This window comes from Harpia harpyja, chromosome 4 (genome assembly GCF_026419915.1).
Source record: "Harpia harpyja isolate bHarHar1 chromosome 4, bHarHar1 primary haplotype, whole genome shotgun sequence".
NCBI classification, from domain to species: Eukaryota; Metazoa; Chordata; class Aves; order Accipitriformes; family Accipitridae; genus Harpia; species Harpia harpyja.
Window position 1 is genome coordinate 32,665,439 of NC_068943.1, and position 17,576 is coordinate 32,683,014.

Genomic DNA, 17,576 nt, shown 5'->3' on the forward strand with positions numbered 1-17,576 from the left:
TTTATTGTAACTTCTAAATTGTAAATGCAATTGTAAATGTAAGTAAGGTGTGGTCAGTGTTGCTTCTAGAGACGGAGTCAAATCACGCTTTGATGAGCAATGTGCATTGCCAAATGAGCTGGACAGGAAAATAAAGTTTATGCTTTAAGCCTGGAAATAACAAAGTAGACCGAGGTGCATGATTCCTGTTGCCTCTCCACAACAGTTTAGTGCAGTAAATAAAAATAAAACGAGAAGACTAGTTTGCAAAAATGAAAATTGGAACAGTCAAGAAGTAAGCACCGTCTAGACGGCCTTTAAGATACTTGGACATGATGGTGACAATTTCCTCTGACGTGGACAAAAAATAAACCGCCTGGAAGTCCACTCCAAGCTGTTTACTACCATTTCCCTGCCAAAACTTCACTCTTCTCTCCTCCTCCTCCCTGATCCATCAGCCAAGTTGCTCATGTTGTTGCTCCCTACATGCTTCAGACAAAATAAGTTAGTAATCTGCTGTTTGAGCTATATACGTCAGTCAGGCTCTTAAAGGGGTTAGGAAGCAACCACATAAATAGCCCGGCAAACACATTTGAGGGGAAGGCAACTTCTGGCAAGGGACTGGGGACAAGCAGCTGAGGACAGTAAGCCGTGCCAGCTGGCGTAGCTGTGGCTGGAGTAGGATGTGTGTCTGTGGCCTCTCTGCTCCCTACCAAACGCATGGTACAAAGTCGCAGAATTTGGAGGATGCTGCACGTCCGATGACCTGCCCTCTCTCCGTGTGGGAGCAATTTCTTGAGAGAAAGAAAAGTCTGCAGGTTGTAGATTGCAGTAAAGCTCAGCTGCCTGGCTGTCAGAGGACTTTATAAGTCTGTGAGTGGCCACAAGCACAGCAAGAGCTCTTCAAACGACAAAATCGGAGATTTCCTGCTTCTTTCATTGAATGGTTGGTAGTTTGCATTTGTGAAATACTGTCTACCAGTGTGATAACTGTAGGGAAAACCTCTGCATGATGTGACATTTCTGTGTCCTGCTACCAATTAAATAAAGCAAATCCAGATAATGGGGGAGGTGAAGGGGTTTAAAGAGAGAAGTCGAATTGTACTGTGCTACCCACCTAATAGCTCACTACCTATTGATATACCTATAAACAGAAAATTGCGCCCACATGGGACTTCATTGGCTGTTACAGGACCTTTACGTAGCTACAAATTAATTAATTTGGGAAAACAGCATTTAGATTTCACTGAATTGAGCAGTCTGTGCTGAAGAGTTGTGAACTCACGTTAATCAGCCAACTGAGAGACCTTTGGAGAACACCCTGATAAGTCACCTGTGTTTTGGGATCTGACGAGATTAAGAACCACAAGAGGACGCCTCGCAGCTTCCCTGATACAGTGTTTAGTGGGATAAATTATAATATTTTAAACACACGGTATCTTAGCTACAACAAAGGATGTTGGATTGGATTAGACTTAATGAAGTAGCTTGATGCAGAGTTAATTACCTAAAATCCTGTGCTACGATATTGTGTGTTACATCCCATTGTGTAGTACTTAAATGGCGAGTGGTCAGTAAAACACTTCAACGCTGGGGCTTCTGACAGAGTTTATTTGGCACGTGCTCATCATGCCGTAAAAGCACGTGTAGTTCTTTTCCTGTGTTTCACCAAAAGTCTCCGGTCCTTTATCTGGCATTTAAATGGTGTTTGTGAGCTTTTTGTCCATTTTTCTTTGGGTGGGTGAAAACACTGATAAGGAGTCGCATCCTTTTCACAGTTACCTTCACCACAAACCAAACCATACCAAGAGGTACATGTGCATGCAGGACATTTTCACTTGACGTACCAGGTGGTTTTTTTCTTCCTCGCCAGATTTATAAGGGTCCAGACTGGTCATTCCGATACACGGGCCTCCAGCTGAACTGTGAATACCGTTTCCGTGCGTGTGCCATCCGACAGTGCCAAGAGATGGCGGGTCATCAGGACCTGATAGGCCCCTACAGTGCACCGGTGCTATTCATCTCCCAGCGGACTGAACCACCGGCGAGCACCAACAAGGACACTGTGCAAACCACAAGGACACAATGGTCACAGAGCGACCAAGTGTGTGCTGCTGTCATCCTCGCACTTTTTGCTATCTTTTCCATTCTGATTGCTGTTATCATTCAGTACTTTGTAATAAAGTGAAGAAGAGAGATTTATTTTAGAATGCTGCCCATTACATTTTACTTTCTCATAATCTAAAAGTAATTCTATTCTCTTGCTTTTACAAAAACAGGCATTTAGCACCGGCATTGGGACTGATGCAAACCTTTTCAGCCACTTCAAAATGCTTACTGGTAGGTGTAGGCTGACACATGTTATTAGAACGCAAGCCACAGAAATACAATCTTTTCTTTAATATGACTTCTTGCAGTACAAACTCTATATGGGGCAGGCAAGCGGTGTGTAATGGAAAGGGTTTTAACCAGTAAACACGAGCGTAAAAATGGTTTCCTGGCCCACACTTCTAAGGGTTGCTACCATAACCGGGAAGAATGTGTAGATCGCATTTAAAACTTACACTAACAAACTTGTGCTGTATACAATATTAATCTGATGCTGTGAAAGCAATTTAGCGCTGTATTTCTACCTCCTCATTTGTCTTAATTATTTGGGAAGCAGGATTTATGCTGAAAAACAGACGGGGCTTTTCTCAGGCAGCAAATAATAAACTGGACAGAAGAGTATGCATGAAGGAAGCTTCTTACCTGATAAATGTGGAGTTCTTCACTGCAAGTAGATGTTTTTGAAAGACTACAAGGGGATGGCACAAGTGGTTTATCTTACCCCCAGGATTTGATGTTTACTTACAAAAATGCCTCTTTTACTTCTTAGGAATAGAGAAGGGAGAGTGTGAGAGAACTTCTTAGACTTATTGTTTAAATTGAAAAACACATTTCCGAAGTTGACCTTTGATTGGATGCAGTTTATACAGATGTCTGTCCCTCTGATTTTGGCTAGTTAATAGATTTTTGAGATAAAATTCAGTATTGAATTTTTGCTGTTTCCCCAACATTCACTTGCCATATCCACCAGCATCAAGCACTGCCTTTTTTTTCATTTTCTTTCTGTCTGTCTTTCTTCCTTTGGGGCACCAAATCAGAAGACGAAGTGTAGTAATTTGCACCAGAAAACTTAAAGCTGCTTTTTTCTTGAGATCCTAATGTTTAATGTAATGTCTCTTTGGATACTGTACCAAATTGTTGATTGCATGTAGTTAATGTTGCATTAGAGCACTTTGCAATTGCATAACTCATCAATGTTTTGTGAGCTTGCATTTGTGAGTTCTTGGATGACCAGACTGAATTTTATCGAGTATCTCATTGAACATCTTGCTAGATGTCAATGATTGCCAGTGACACAAAGCTTGTAGTGAAACTATCTTTAAAAAACAACAACAAAAAAAAAAATCCTTGTCTCATCACACTTATCTTATTTGTTATACACTTTGTAATTAGCTATTTTTAATTTATTTGAGTTACAAGATAGTGGATCATTAATGACTTCTAGTTGTGTTCAGTTTAGCATTTTTAATGGTATTAAACACTTCTGTCGGTCTTAATAATAATAAAAAAAGGAACCTCTGTCTTGTGCTTTGAAGATCTCTGAAGAATTTCTCTTATATTAGAACGGGCATGTATTGTAATTGTTTATACGTCCAATGATCTGTGCTGTAGAATAATGTTGCTGAATTTCATTTAAAAAAAAAAAAGGTGAAGAACTTGGCCTCCACATGGCGAGAACGATCTGTCTTTAAAATGTACTGTATGTTTACATTTTATTTCGAATTTGTCGTTTGTACGTATAGGCTGATACCTTCCTGCAGGATACCGCGATAACTGATGTTTTCTAGAACCTTCTTAAAAGTGCCATGTTTGGCAGTGCAAATGAGGTTGCGTGTAACAGCCCAGAGCTTTCTTACAGTTGAATGTCTAAAACGGTAAGATTTGTTACTACAGTTAATCTGCAGTGACTTAATGTTTTTCATAGTAAAATTCAAATGAGCTCCTATTTTTGATAGTCATTTAATAGTGTATTTGCCATTTGAGCCTCAGTGCGTATTACTGCATTGAAGACAGTTTTTAATGTAATCTTAATTTTACCTCATATACTGTACATTCCAAAAATAAATAATAAGAAAAACTCTAAACTTTTTAAAACATTATAGATACACTACCAAACATATCACTTTACAATTGTACAACGTCGGACTCCATGAAGATGAACCTGTATAGTCTGATAGAAAATACATAAACTATGTAGCAAAGTATCTTTCAAAATCTGTGGAAAATAAAAGTATCATTCTTTTTTGTTGTTGTCGGCCACTCCTGTTTGCACGTAACACCGCTCCTGAAGCGCTTTTTCCTTTCCCAATGCAGCTCTTGCTGTCAGGCGGGTGGGGGGATGAGGCAGGAACAGCAGCAAGGGTGAGCTGTGGCCGTGGACGCCCCGCGACGAGCAGCAGTGCTCAGCGCTGCTGGTGCGGGCATTTGTCCCAGTCAAGGCCGTCTGCCTGGGGCTCTGCATGGTCAGCATGGTGGGCAGCATCCTGACTGCACTGGTCATCCCTGGTGACATGAAGACCGCCACTGTCTCAGACCTGCTCATCCTCCTGGGGCTGCCCTTTAACCTCTGGCACTCCTAGCCCTGGATTTTTGGGCAGCTGCTGTGCTGCCTCCCCCCCACACTATCTCAGTGAGGGCTGCACCTATTGCACCGCCCTTGCTGTGGAGCGCTACCTTGCCATGGACTCCGGCCACCATGTTCTGGGTCACCACCTCCTACTTCATCCTGCCCATCATCTGCCTCAACATCCTCTATGGCTTCATCAGAAGGGAGCTGTGGCGGAGCAACGCCTGCCTGCAGGGCCCCACAGCAGTCCTTCAGAAGGGGCACTGCCAGACCTTCAAGATCTTGGGTGAGTCCCTCCTCCATCCCCCCCCTTGGGCTAGGACCGGGGCTGAAGCTCCTATGCAGGGTAGGGATAGCGCAGAGGAAACATCCCAGCCACGCTGGCAAGCCCTCCGGTGCTTCCGGGGACCGCCACAGCAGGGATTTTGCTCAATCGCAGCTGCGGTTTCACCTGGTGTAGCACTGCACATCCAGCAGCGTGACTGCCTTCTGTAGAAATAGCCTTTTTCTGAATTTTACCAGGCAGAACCGAGTACAAGGGAGTCTGCAACTTCAGAAAAACTGTGGTAACGTCAGTCGTCTCTTCCAGTCGGCAGCAACACCTCTGGGTAGTAAATTTCTGCTTCTGAAAAATAAGTTTGATTTTCTTAGCAGTCTTCTGTAGCTCTCCTAGGAGTAAATCCACTGATTGCCCAAGCAGGCTGAAAAACAGCAGCTTAACCCTTACAAGCCTTTTGCAGACAAATTGCATAATACCAAAGCGCTTCCTGCTGATGTAGGATGCTGTTAATTTTTAGTTGATTTTCTTAGTCACACGTTCATTACCCCAATGTCAGGCTCTGGAAAGTTAGAGATCACAGTCTGCCCTGGGGCTTTAAAGTTTGTAAATAGTAACTGATCTGAAGGGGGGAAAAAAAAACATGAAAGAAAAAAGAAATCCAACTATTGATTAATGAGCATAAAACAAAATGTCCTGGTTATTTTTTTTTTTCCTACCTTTAATGAAGGTTTTACATGCTACATGGGAGACCTTTTACCAAGGATGTAATCAGCTGGATGGAAGCAGCATAGCACAAAGAAAAGAAACTAATAAGCCTGAGAGAGTACATCTTGCTAACTTACTTCAGTGGGCACAAGGTTTTGCAGCAGAAACATCCTTGTCCACAATCTCCTTGGGACCCACTGAACCAGACCAATTCCCCCTTACCTCAAAGGGCCAGCAGCACTACACCTGTGATGTATTGCAGGCATGAACTTGCTTTGGCTATATCCCTTTTTTTTTTTAAGCTCTGAGAAACACAAAGGATGTTCCATAAATGATTACTTGTTTTACTCAGGTGCACTTATAAACAAAAATAATTAAAAATATGGATACAATAATACGCTTATTTAATTGGTCCTCATCTGCTCCTGCTATGTTGCTATTACAAGAGCATCTGTATTGTGCTAAAATGTGACACAATACTACAAGAACAGCTGGAGTGACTCAGGCTAGAGATCCATCTAGTCAAATATCTGCCTCCAGCAGTAATTGTCTGGGGATACGTGTAAGAGCCTCAGTGGAAAAAAAGTCCACTGAATCCAAGACCAACTACACCGGAAGTCTTTAAGTTGGCAACCATCCTGTTACAACAGTGCGAATTCAGTGGGAGCCTGGGTGACCGAGGTGCAGCCCTTCTTGCACTAGGGTCTTTTTCAGTAACATAGACATGTTAAAGAACAGCTCTGTAGCGCACAGAGCTGCTGCGTGCTTCCGCAAAAAACACCTCATTCTGACTTTTGATTTCATATCACATACATGGCATTACAGACATTGCCAAGGGGAATCTTTGTTGTGCCTGATGTTATTATATGGATGTTACACCACTGTTAGTTGCTACATTTTTTCTCAGCAAACTCATCTCATGGTTTAGCTGAAGATTTTACTGGTTACCTTTTAATCCAAGGCTAAAACTCAGACTTGATGTTGTCCCAACTATAGGACACCATGTAACTCTGGGTTACCACTTCTTCAATGCCGTACATTGAGCTACATTGAGAAATAACAGGGCAGAACACAGTTTTAGAGAAGATATTGTGAGACTACATAAACCCTCTGGGGAATCCTCAGACAGTGATGAAACATCCCCTGAGGACAGTAAAAACGAGAGGAGTTCTCAACCAATTTCTCAGACATGTATAAATGCAATAGGTCATTTATATGACTGTAAGGGAGTCAAAAAGTAAGATACACCTCCATTAAGTGGGAAAGAACTGAGCCTCCTGAAGTCCAGCAAAGAAGATTAAAACCAAGAAACCTGGTGACCCTGGCAGACATGGAAGCAGAAGTCACACTCAATCCACAGCAAAGTTGGTGGGGTCTGAGGACTCCAAATACAAACACTAAGTAAACAAAAATGAAAAATAAGCAAAAGCACAAGACGTGACAAGCTCACACTCGTACAAGGCTCTTTCAGGCTATGTCTTGCTTCCTGATGTGTCCTTTCTTCTGGATGCTTCTTGCATGAATGCAGCCCATCCAGAAAGTTTCTGTAAAGACCATTTTACCAGCATCTTCCTAAGATCATTTCATGCTCCTCTTTGCCTTCTTCCATTGAATTCCTTCTCCCAGGTGCAAACTTTTTTCATTCCCTCCTTGCCAGTCATCTCTCTTTGCTATCCAGAGGCTGACACTGCTGCCAAGCATCCTGTGATGTCCATCTCCGTATCCACATTTTCTGGGGTGTGGAAGGAGTTCCCACACAAGTGTGCTGGTGCCCCAGCCTGCTTGCATGGTTGGGAAGAGTTCTCCCCCTAAATGCCCTCAAAGCTAATCGTCCTTCAAATCTCTCCTTAAGAACGCACCTTTCTTGTGATGCTTATTGAACAGTCTCTAAACTAAAGCCAGAGCTGGGTACAAGTCAGATGTAATGTAACACAAGTGTCCTAAACCTGGGACTTCACCAAATACCACTGTTGTCAGCAACAAAGAGCCCAAATTCAGCGCACTGAACCAGCCCGAGAGGCATCACCTGGAAATCACTGAAACCAGTATGGAGTGGCAGAAATGCAACTCAGATGAGAGGGTGTTATTTACCTGGAATGGAAGGAGAACCACCACCGGTGTATAGATGCTACAGGAGGCACGTGGATCCCTCTGGAGGGTCATGCAGTCACTGTATTAGATGACAGCTACCCTGGCCAGAGAAGGAGAGAAAATGCAGCATATAAGGATAAAAGTAACTTTTTTTCCCCCCCCAGAACTTACTTAAGATTTCCTATGTGACAAGGAGCAGCATGGCAGAACCCAAAGGATGGTGGATCCTAGGCGCCCTCACACCCTGCCCTCCCAGGCAGCAGCCACTAATGGGTCTTAGAGTGGCCACAGCAGAAGCAAGTCACCTCTACCTCAGTGCCCTCAAAAACTCAGCTATGATGTCAGACGACTACAAATATGTTCCTGCTCAGTGAGTGCCATGGAGCCCGTGACAGCTCCAAAAGACTCGGTAGCTGCCTGCTGTTTTATCAGGGGTACCCATGCACTGCAGGACTCTGCAATGTTTCCACGCTCTGAAGCTCTGCAGAGGTCACAAAGCAATTCCAGGAAGTCTTTGAGAGCAACAAAAGAAATGGCCTGGCTTCTGCTATAAATCAAGGATACCAGCGTGACCAGCCTGCAGCTAAACTGATTATGAAGGGAAGCTTAAGGCCCAACAAATGTCTAGCTCCTGTGCAACAAATTTCACCCATCTTAACAACGCAATCAGTTCCCTAACTTGAATTTAGGTCTGCTCTTTGTCTGTGCTGTGCAAATACGCCCCAAAGGCAAGCTGTGTTTTGACCCTGTGAAAGCAGAGGCTGTCCACAACCGCAGAAGAGGAGGAATGGAGGAAGGGTGAGTTTCCCCCTCTCCTGCAGCAGCTGAGCATAGCATAGGGAACTTCTTCTTAATGCAGGGTTTCAATTCTGCTGGCACCAAGCCAGGCAGCATTCCCAGCCCTGGAAGTTATTTGAGGCTTCGTTTCAACAGGCTTCAGCCGAGCCTGCTGGACTGACCTGGGCAAGCTGTACCTGTGCAAGGGAATCACCTCATCCACTTACCCCCAGCATCCTGCTCCTCTGGAGCAAGCCTGCATGCTGACCCTAGCCCGAGGGACTGACCCTGCCGGGTCAGGGCAGGAGGTCAGGCTGCGGCGTTTAGCCGCCGAGGAGGACGGAGGGGCAGCTGAGAGAGAACGGCAGGCAGTCTTCACACCTTGCCTTACCCAGGTGCTTTCTCTCAGCGAGACCTTCACAAAACACACACCTAGATGGAAAAGAGAGGTGCCTGTTCAACAGCTACTGCACTATCACAGGTCTGCAGGATCCGTGCCCTCAGACCCAGTCCTCGCACATGAGAAGCAGGGGTAAGGGAGCTGAGGTAAAGCAAGCTGCTCCCACGCCGAATGGCAGCCCATTTTTCCTGCCTCCGGGAAGTTACCATAAAGATGCAGAAGGGACAGACTCAGAACACAGTAATGTTTGCTCCTTTCCATGCCGCTTGTTGTGAAGGGAGATCCCTCCTGCAGAGCCTGGGAATGGGAAGGAAGCAGGGGAGGATGGAGTTGCCTGAAAACAGCCCTGGCTGAGACAAGCCTGGGAAAAGCACAGGAAAATACAGAAGAACAGCAGGAGATGGTCCCACAGAGCAGAACCCCCCTACCACACAGAAGAGACCCCCCCCAGCCCCATTTCTTCCTTGTGTGCTCTATTCCCTCCTTACATATTTTCTCTTCATTGACTGATTTGGTCCCGAGTCCATTTTGCAGCTGTTGGTGAGAAACAACAGCTCTTGTCAGGACCTTGTAATAGCCAGAGTCTTCATTTTCATTTTGTATCCTTCTTTTGAGACACTTCTCGCTTTGTAAAGTGTATGTGTGTGCAAGGAGCAATCTGTCTCCAGGACACCTTTCCATGTGGAAATGTCAAATGTATTTCATTTTTGTCTGGCCTCTAGGAATACTGCATTTATCTCTATTTAGAGAAACAAAATTGAATTCTTGCCTCCTTGTCACCAAAACATGGGACAGAACTGTCAAAGGAAACACATAAGAAAAAATTGACAGGCAATCTCTGTTACAGAATGGGAGAAAAATCCAAGTCAGACCATTTGACAGCACACATCACTGCATTACAACCGACGCCCAAAAAGACAACCTTAGAAGAAATTGTCTCTGTTGGCTCGCAGACTGGAAGAGCAGTCAGGGTGCCAGTTTTGTGCTGAGCAGCCTTTGGGATATTTGCACAACAGAATTACGAGCTTTATCACACAAATGGCAGGGAACAAAATCCCATGCCCGAGCTCAGGGGAGTGGGACTGTGGATGAATTTGGGTCACAGACCCACAGGGCAGGCTGGCATGGAATGCCCAAGACATTACGCTCATGTTGAAGCCAGTGGAGCAAACTCAGACTGGTTGCTGAGCATCAGCAAAGGACCCTGCTCAGCACTCAGCAACATTAGGGAAGAAGCCTAACACAGGCAAGGGATGCTCACCACCTCGCAGAATGTTTCCACCATGCCTTAGTGGTTGTTGTTTACTATAAAGTACAACCAGGCGAGCGTTGGACTCCAAGTATCTGTAGGTAACTGCAAAAGCAATTGCTTCCAGGCTGTCAGTATGAACCCGGCCCTGTTAGGAGGAAGAAAGAGGCATCACTAGCTGCTTTCAGCGACCACCACAGAAAGAGCTGTTCATAACCCAGTTAGTTACCAGTGGTGCCATGTGCCACCAGCACAGCAGAACACTGAACTCTCCCCTCACAAGGGAGGGACTAGGGCCTACAATTTCTACAGCAGGAGAGAGGTGGAGGGTTTGTGCAGCCATTTTTTCTGCCCCCATTTCATGCAGTTGACAGATGCTGTCTTCATTGCCGTCAAACTGACTTTTGCATGGTTCCTAATCTTGCTCTTTTTCAAAGCAATGAAAAAGGCAGTGAGTGCTAAAGACAGAGTCTGACATAGAGACTTAAAGCCCAAGCTTTTGGATGAGGTCCCTGGTTCATCTCCCTCCTTTTTACCCTCCCTGCAGCTTGCCCAGCGTGACAAGCGGCAAGAGAAGTGCCTCACCTTCTCCTGGCGAAGCGAGTTATTTCAGAAGCTGAAATACTGTGGGCCAAAAAGCACACTCAGGAGCTGAGCCCTCGGGCCTGGATCTCGCACCTCAGTGCTACCATCCTCGGTCTCCACTTGCAGCAGGGTGAAAGCATGGAAAGCAGGCTGGGCAACCGGTGGTAGGAGAGCGGGCAGGAAATGCCCAAGCTCTGTGCCATGTTACGGACAGCCACGCTCAGCACCAGACTCTATATTAAAAGCCTGTAGCGGGCACAGCCTGCACAGCACCTTGGATCTCAGGTGTCCAGCAACAGCCACACCATGCCAGTACCCTCACCATGGCTACCTGCAAAGACCATATAGCAGCTATATAGATGGAAATTGAGAAAACAGTGAAGCACTCTTCTTACAGCCACCTAAAAGTTTGCTCTTATATTGCAATCTAGGCATAGCCAATGTGCGCTGGCTTGTGCCCTGTGAGATCAGCTGAAAACCCACCACCTTCCCACAGTAATGTGCCCAGGGCTGGGCTCTCGGAGGGGCTCCTGCTCGGGGCACGTTCCCCTGCACAGCATCTCCGCTGTCACAAATCACCCTCCAGCCACCACACGCTTTAAATATTTCCTTTTCCACTGCACATACTTCAGTACGCTGCTTTATAAAGCAAGCACTCTGCCGTCTGTTCCAAATTCACTTATACAGGTTTTGTTTGTGTGATATCCAGACTGTTATCTGTATCAGAGGTACACAGTTTCTTAAAAGAATTTAAACACGTGGAAAATGTTTGCCATTTATCCCAGCTACTTCTGAAAGGTGTATTTTTATCTTTTCCCAAGCCATAGTTTGTAACATAAAATCCTCTCTTGACATTTTAATTTCTAGGACACTACTGCGTGTTTGCTGGCAATTAAAAAGTTAATTTGTGTTAATTAACATCATAAATTCAAAGCACAGTAGCAATGTCTCAATAAATTCTGGTGTTACTGTCATATCTGCAAAGATGTGTGTACGCACATGCAAGTATCTGCAGGAACCTTAGACAGCACTGCAGATTAAATTAATAATACAGGTATAAAATGCAGTCGGTTAATATGGCTCGGTGAAACAACGGTTCATTACTCAGCTGCTGAATATATAAATTCTGGACATCTATATCAGCAGCTACTCCAGACAACCAGTGCATGGGCATGCACACAGGTGATTAGCCTCTCACCCCCCGATCTTTCATAACCTTGGCATGACCCAAAACGGATTGCCCTTCTGATACCAGAGCAACACCATGTCTTTACTGTGTCTAACTAAAGACACCCTCACTGCATAGCAATGTCTACCTTCTACTGCTTCCAACAGAGGTACAAACTAGGGACAGGGATGGCTTCACAGGGAAGTAAACACGTCTGAGGTTGTCACGGGGGGGAATTAGACCACTTGAACCACCACCAAAGGTATCGGCAAAAGTGGTCTTATTGAAGTAAGATGTTGTAGAAGTGAGACTTTAACAAAGTTTGATGGCAAGGTTCACTCTGTTACTTACTGCAGAGTGTATAATAATGATTCAAAGTTACCAACACAAAATCAAACTTAATCAATACAAAATCTAGTGCACTACAATACAAGGTTATGCGCGATACCAGTCACTTACCAAAGATCTGCAGTTGGTAAGGGGTCTCTCAGTCTCGAGGAGTAACCTTGAGAGGCATCCCAGCTCAAGGGGCGATCCCAGCTGTGCAGCCAGCTGCTTAGCAGGGAGAGCTCAAAGGCAGCTCACTGAGGCTGTCGTATTTATGGAAAAAAGTGGTTGGCTCGTGGTCAAATTACACGCAGTGGAAAAGGTAAGCATGAGACTCCTTGTACCCACAACTTTCTTTGTTCCTTGATAAATGAGTCTTGGAATAACCACCTGCTATTCATGTGTTAATCACATGGTTAGTGTTCCAGTTTCCAAGCCCACATGCGTCGATGCTCACCATGTCAGCCTGTTCCTGTGTGGGTTTTCAGAGAACGGGTTGGAACTAGAGAATTTCTTGGCCCGGTTATGGCCGAGGCCTTTGCTTCCTTTGGAGACTGAACCACACTACCACAAGTTTGGTCAAGGAGTCGAGTGCATCCGTCACAGAGGTGACACACGGCAGCTGCAGAGGACAGAGCACCAGCAAACTCAACTCTAAGTCTGGATCGTCAGACCTCCCAGGCTTATGTCCCATCAGAGCACCAAGCTGTGGCTGAGGTGATGTGGAACAGATGCCTCTGTCTGTAGGTGAGAACCTAGCCTCCAACTGGGGGACAGTACGTGCAACCCCTTCTTAATAAAATGCACTGGAAGGAAGCAATTGCCATCTTGCTTATAAATGGATTTATTTTCCTCTCTTAATCATTTTAATTAATGTAATTAATTTCTGGTTGTTTGCTTGCTTGATGTCATTTTAATTATTACATTAACAGATATTTTTTCAAATTTAAAAGACTGATGAGGCTGAAGAATGTATCTGGTTTTGCCTGACAGCAGCACAAAAGCTTTTTTCTAACAAGTTGTCAAAAAACGTATCACCAGCAGAAACTCCTTAAATGTGGCTTGTAGAGATAAAACGAGAAGCTTGTTGTATTTGCACGGTACAAACAAATAGCAGGTATCTCCTATATGAACTGATGGGCCTAGCGGTTACAGTGATATTTAATAGCTCACTGATAAAACTTTCTAAGAGGAGGGCGTTGGGTTTTTTTAAATCCAGAAGGCAAACCAAGGGTCAGAGTGGAACTACTAGAGATGAATAAAGATCCAAAACCCCAGGACTTAAGCACAGTAAACTCTTCTTACTAGTTTTGATACAGATGATCAGCTTCACTGTATATCATTATACTCCAACTAAGACTTTGGGGTAGGTATAAAGATTTCTGCATTAATGGTAGTGCAGGAAACCATGTTTCAGGATCTAAAACCCATAGTGCACAGATGCAGAAAGACACTGCAAAGCAGGTACTGCAATGCAGGAATAAGTTTTCTCAGCAAATCAACCCCAAAAGAGGTGGTGATGAGGAATGAGATTCTGAGTCCATGGATACCATCAAGATGAGGGTGTAAAAACGTACCAATGGTGATACAAGAAGCAGCAATAAAGCCCAGCAAAACAGCTCAGTAAATTTTGAGTAAACACTGCAAACACTGTTATAATGAATGGTTATTAAATTATTCAAGAGGATAAAATCCTTGAGCTTGTCAGCCAAGACAATCACACAGCTTCATATCACAGGATATCTTCACAAATGGAAACACGTCAGAGGTCTGAGAATGCAAGCGCCATGACAACTTCCAAAGGACATTTTGGCAGAGCGAGCTTTAGAAATGGGCTTTCTGTCATCTACCAGATCAAAACATAATACACCAGAGATGACAGCCTTCCAGGGCACTTCAAATGAGAAATCCTAGCAAATGGGTCTGCTAAGTAAAGAAAAAGGCGGGGGGCAGAGGGGTGTTAAGCAATCAATCACTTGAATGAATTGGATTTAAGACACAGATGCAGGACAAACTGCAGCTGAGAGAAGCAGCAGGTTTTTCCAGCAGGTCTGATTCAAGCAGAAAACGCCCATCCAAAAATTCTCACCGACATGTAAAGTGACATACCTGAAACGGCAGCTCAGAGGCTAACATGCTGCTTAACTGAAAAGGCTGAATTGCCTTGAATTGTATATAAAAGGGAGAGGGAGGCAAAGAACCCCTTTTCCTCATTATGTTCCTCTACCAGCCTCTTCTCCACTGTCACCTTGCCAGAAGAAGCACACTTAGTCCCTGGGCAGGGATGCTTTCTGCATTAGGGTTGGTGCCATTCTCCTTTCAACAGATTTTCAGGAATGACACAGTCTCTCCTGGCCCTGAAGTATGTACACACACTCCTCACACTCCACAGAGATGCTGTCATCAGCTGCGCTCTAGCTTTTAGCTGCGGCTTTTGGTGGGAAGCAAACAGGAGCAGCAAAACTTTTAGTCCCAGTACACTGAGAGCTTTCAAGTTCAAGATCAGAATTAGATGAAAAAAAACAGAGTAGGTTGGGACATATCTATAAATCGCGCTGCCTCTTCTCTTATGAAGAGGATTCCTGCACGATGAGGTAACTGCAACTTACAGGTGACTGTTGCTGTGAACTCGACTTCCACTTACTTTGGGCTTGCCAATGCCCTGAAAACCCCACCTCCCTGCCCAGGTGTGAATGGAAACACCAGGGCACGCAAATCAAATACTGTGGTGAATCAACAAGCTACTGGTGGGAGAAGCCGCTTCTCCAACACAGTGGGAAAAACACCACAAAATTTAACAGAGCAAGGAGAGTTCTTGCAAGCGTTGGTTTGGTTTGGGGACACCAGGGTATGATCATACTGAAAGGTGTTACCCTTTAGCTTGCTGTAGGTCTATTTTAACACAAAATGTCTCTCCTCTGCTTTCAGCAATGGTCCAGACACATTTGGGAGACTGGTAACTGAAAATGCACACATCATTTTGTAGTCTTTCATAAAGATGGGGTCTAGAAAGGAATTTTTCCAAATGGGAAAAAAGTTCACCTTAGATAGTCACGCAGTAAGTGGTAACTTGCACAGCAAAGGAATCCATTTGGATTTATCTCCAAAAATTTAGCTGCAGAGAAGCTTTTACATACCCTGATATTTAGAAAAAGTGGCAGAGACATTAAACACTCCAGCACAGAGGCTCTGGTCAAAACACCCATAGGTCATAGGTAGATGCCTTTGTTTATACAGACCATGAAGCCCAGCCAAGCTTATTAATGAAGACTGACCCCTCTCGACACCTATGGTGAAAGCTGAACAAACTGCCAGAGCACAAACCCCAAATCCCTCATAACACCAGAAAGTGAAGTATAGTAGCAGAGGCTCTGGTTCTTGCTCCACCTGCACCATTTGCAGATGAGCCGCCTGTTGCAGCAAACAACTTTCTGGGACCCCCTTCCAGTCTGGCTGACCCATCCAGGCAGGTAGCTGCAATCTCCTGCAAAGGTAAACCACCACTGAACTCTAGAACTACATTCTTGGCCACTGCATGAGACAGCCAAAATTGTTTCCCAGTTAACCACAGTTGCTCAGAGAACCAACACAACCCAAACATCACAGTTTTACAGCAGTTCCTAGGAGTGGGGAGATGAGGCAGCAGACAAACAGTTAATTTTGCAGAGGCATTAATTGGTATGTCAGTCTTGGGCTTCTTCCTGCTTCTCTCACACTTCCATAGCAGTACACAAATACTGAATTCTCTTCAGAGGGTAAAATACCACGTACAGTTAAACCATACTGAGTTAAGTATGAAGAGATTAAAATATATTAAACATGGCACTTGCACAAACACCACAACCATAACTTTCAGGGGGAGATGACTTTCACAAGCATATTTTTTCTGCACTGTTTTCCTGGCAAAGTGTCCAAACTCTGGGGCCAGCACTTCTGAGACAGAGTGATACTGCCTCTGCATTGAGGCCCAGCTACTTCAGGAGCACCATCAAATGCATCCTGATTTAACGCTCCTGGGAACATCACAAGGGCAACTTCAGCTGCATTTTCAGATCTTCCTCTGAACAGTCATTATTTTTAACAGAGCTCACGGGGAGGCAAAAAAAACCACCTTCTGCCCTTTCAATCGCATATGCATCACTTCAGGATAATAGTCTCTTGTCAGAGAAAAAGAAAGGGAAACCCAAGCAGCAAACTAATTGGGGGATGGTAACACCACCTCAGCTGTGCAGCAGATTTGCCTGCCAGCACCTTGGCTGTTCTTCATCTCCCCACAGCACTGTCAAGAGATGCTACCCCCCAAAAAAACGAGGCAAAAAGTTTGAGTGTCCTTCTGTGGGCACTGGGTTCCTTCTGAAAGCCTGCTCTTTGAGAATTACTTCCTGGAAAAGGATTTGGACATTTATTTTTTAACGACTGCAACATACAAGTCATTCTCATCCTCTTTTTCTTTACTCCAGATTCTGTCCACAGCCCTTTGGGACCATAAGGCTTCACATACTTTTAACTGATACCTCAACCACTTTCAGGGATGCATCACATTTCTTCCACAAACCATTAATTGTTTCTTTATAAATGTAGACAGTTTGGGGACGAAGTAACTCCCTTGTATTAAGTTTCCAAATCTTGCAGCTATTGAATACTACGGCCCTGTTGTAATCAGTAAGAATTATCCAGTTAATTACAAGTCATTCTCTTCATAGAAGAAAAGATATTTAATATGAGGTCTGCGTATATTCTAACTTAACTTCCATTAACCTGTTAGCCCATGAACAGAGCTCATCTTTCAGGAGCCCAATGCCTAAATATCCAAGAGGCAAATATACCCTTAATTACTGACAAAGATTGTTTAAAGAAAAACCCAAAACAACAAAACCCACAGAAACAAACAAAAACCAGCAAAAAAACCCCAACCCTTTTCTGCTCTCTTCCAACCTTTCTCTCACCGTGGCCTCGGATAGTCAAAGCAGCAATCCCACAGCCAGTCTTTCTGAGTCTGAACATCAATTCATAGATGATGAAGAGTTTTGGTCTAGTCACAGCAGCCACAACACATGTTAAAAGATTAAAAAAATCCATTTTCATAGCTCGCTCTACACTGACAAGGCCTTGCTCATTTTCCTACACAGGTGTAATCACTATGTAATAAATCTGCACTGGAAAGACACAATTTCTACCAACAAAACACCACCTGGGGAAGCTCTGCTCTTGTTCCCCAGAGGAAGCAAGCAGCACGGCTAACGGATGGGTTTTGCCAGTGTAACATCTCTCTGGAAGAACGGTAGCGCTGCAGCAATGACAGAAAGGAACACGATTTTCCACACTTAACCAAGGTAGTTA

General features: G+C 44.4%; 1 protein-coding gene and 1 long non-coding RNA gene across 8 annotated transcripts in view; one reads left to right on the forward strand and one right to left on the reverse strand.

The window, feature by feature from the left end:
- The window catches only part of FNDC3A (fibronectin type III domain containing 3A), a 126,393-nt gene extending 122,061 nt beyond the window's left edge, over positions 1-4,332 (forward strand). For all 7 annotated transcript variants that reach the window (XM_052786140.1, XM_052786139.1, XM_052786141.1 and 4 more), the window contains one exon: positions 1,853-4,332. In XM_052786140.1, coding sequence (XP_052642100.1) covers positions 1,853-2,167 — 315 coding nt within the window. In that variant the 3' untranslated portion in view covers positions 2,168-4,332. The remainder of the gene's footprint in view (positions 1-1,852) is intronic.
- Positions 4,333-4,428: 96 nt separating this feature from the next.
- On the reverse strand, positions 4,429-16,251 carry LOC128141439 (uncharacterized). The gene is made up of 3 exons (XR_008235031.1): positions 12,369-16,251; positions 7,731-8,939; positions 4,429-5,279 (listed from the first exon to the last, which is right to left on the reverse strand). It is a non-coding gene; the product is annotated as an uncharacterized LOC128141439 (long non-coding RNA).
- Positions 16,252-17,576: the final 1,325 nt, after the last annotated feature.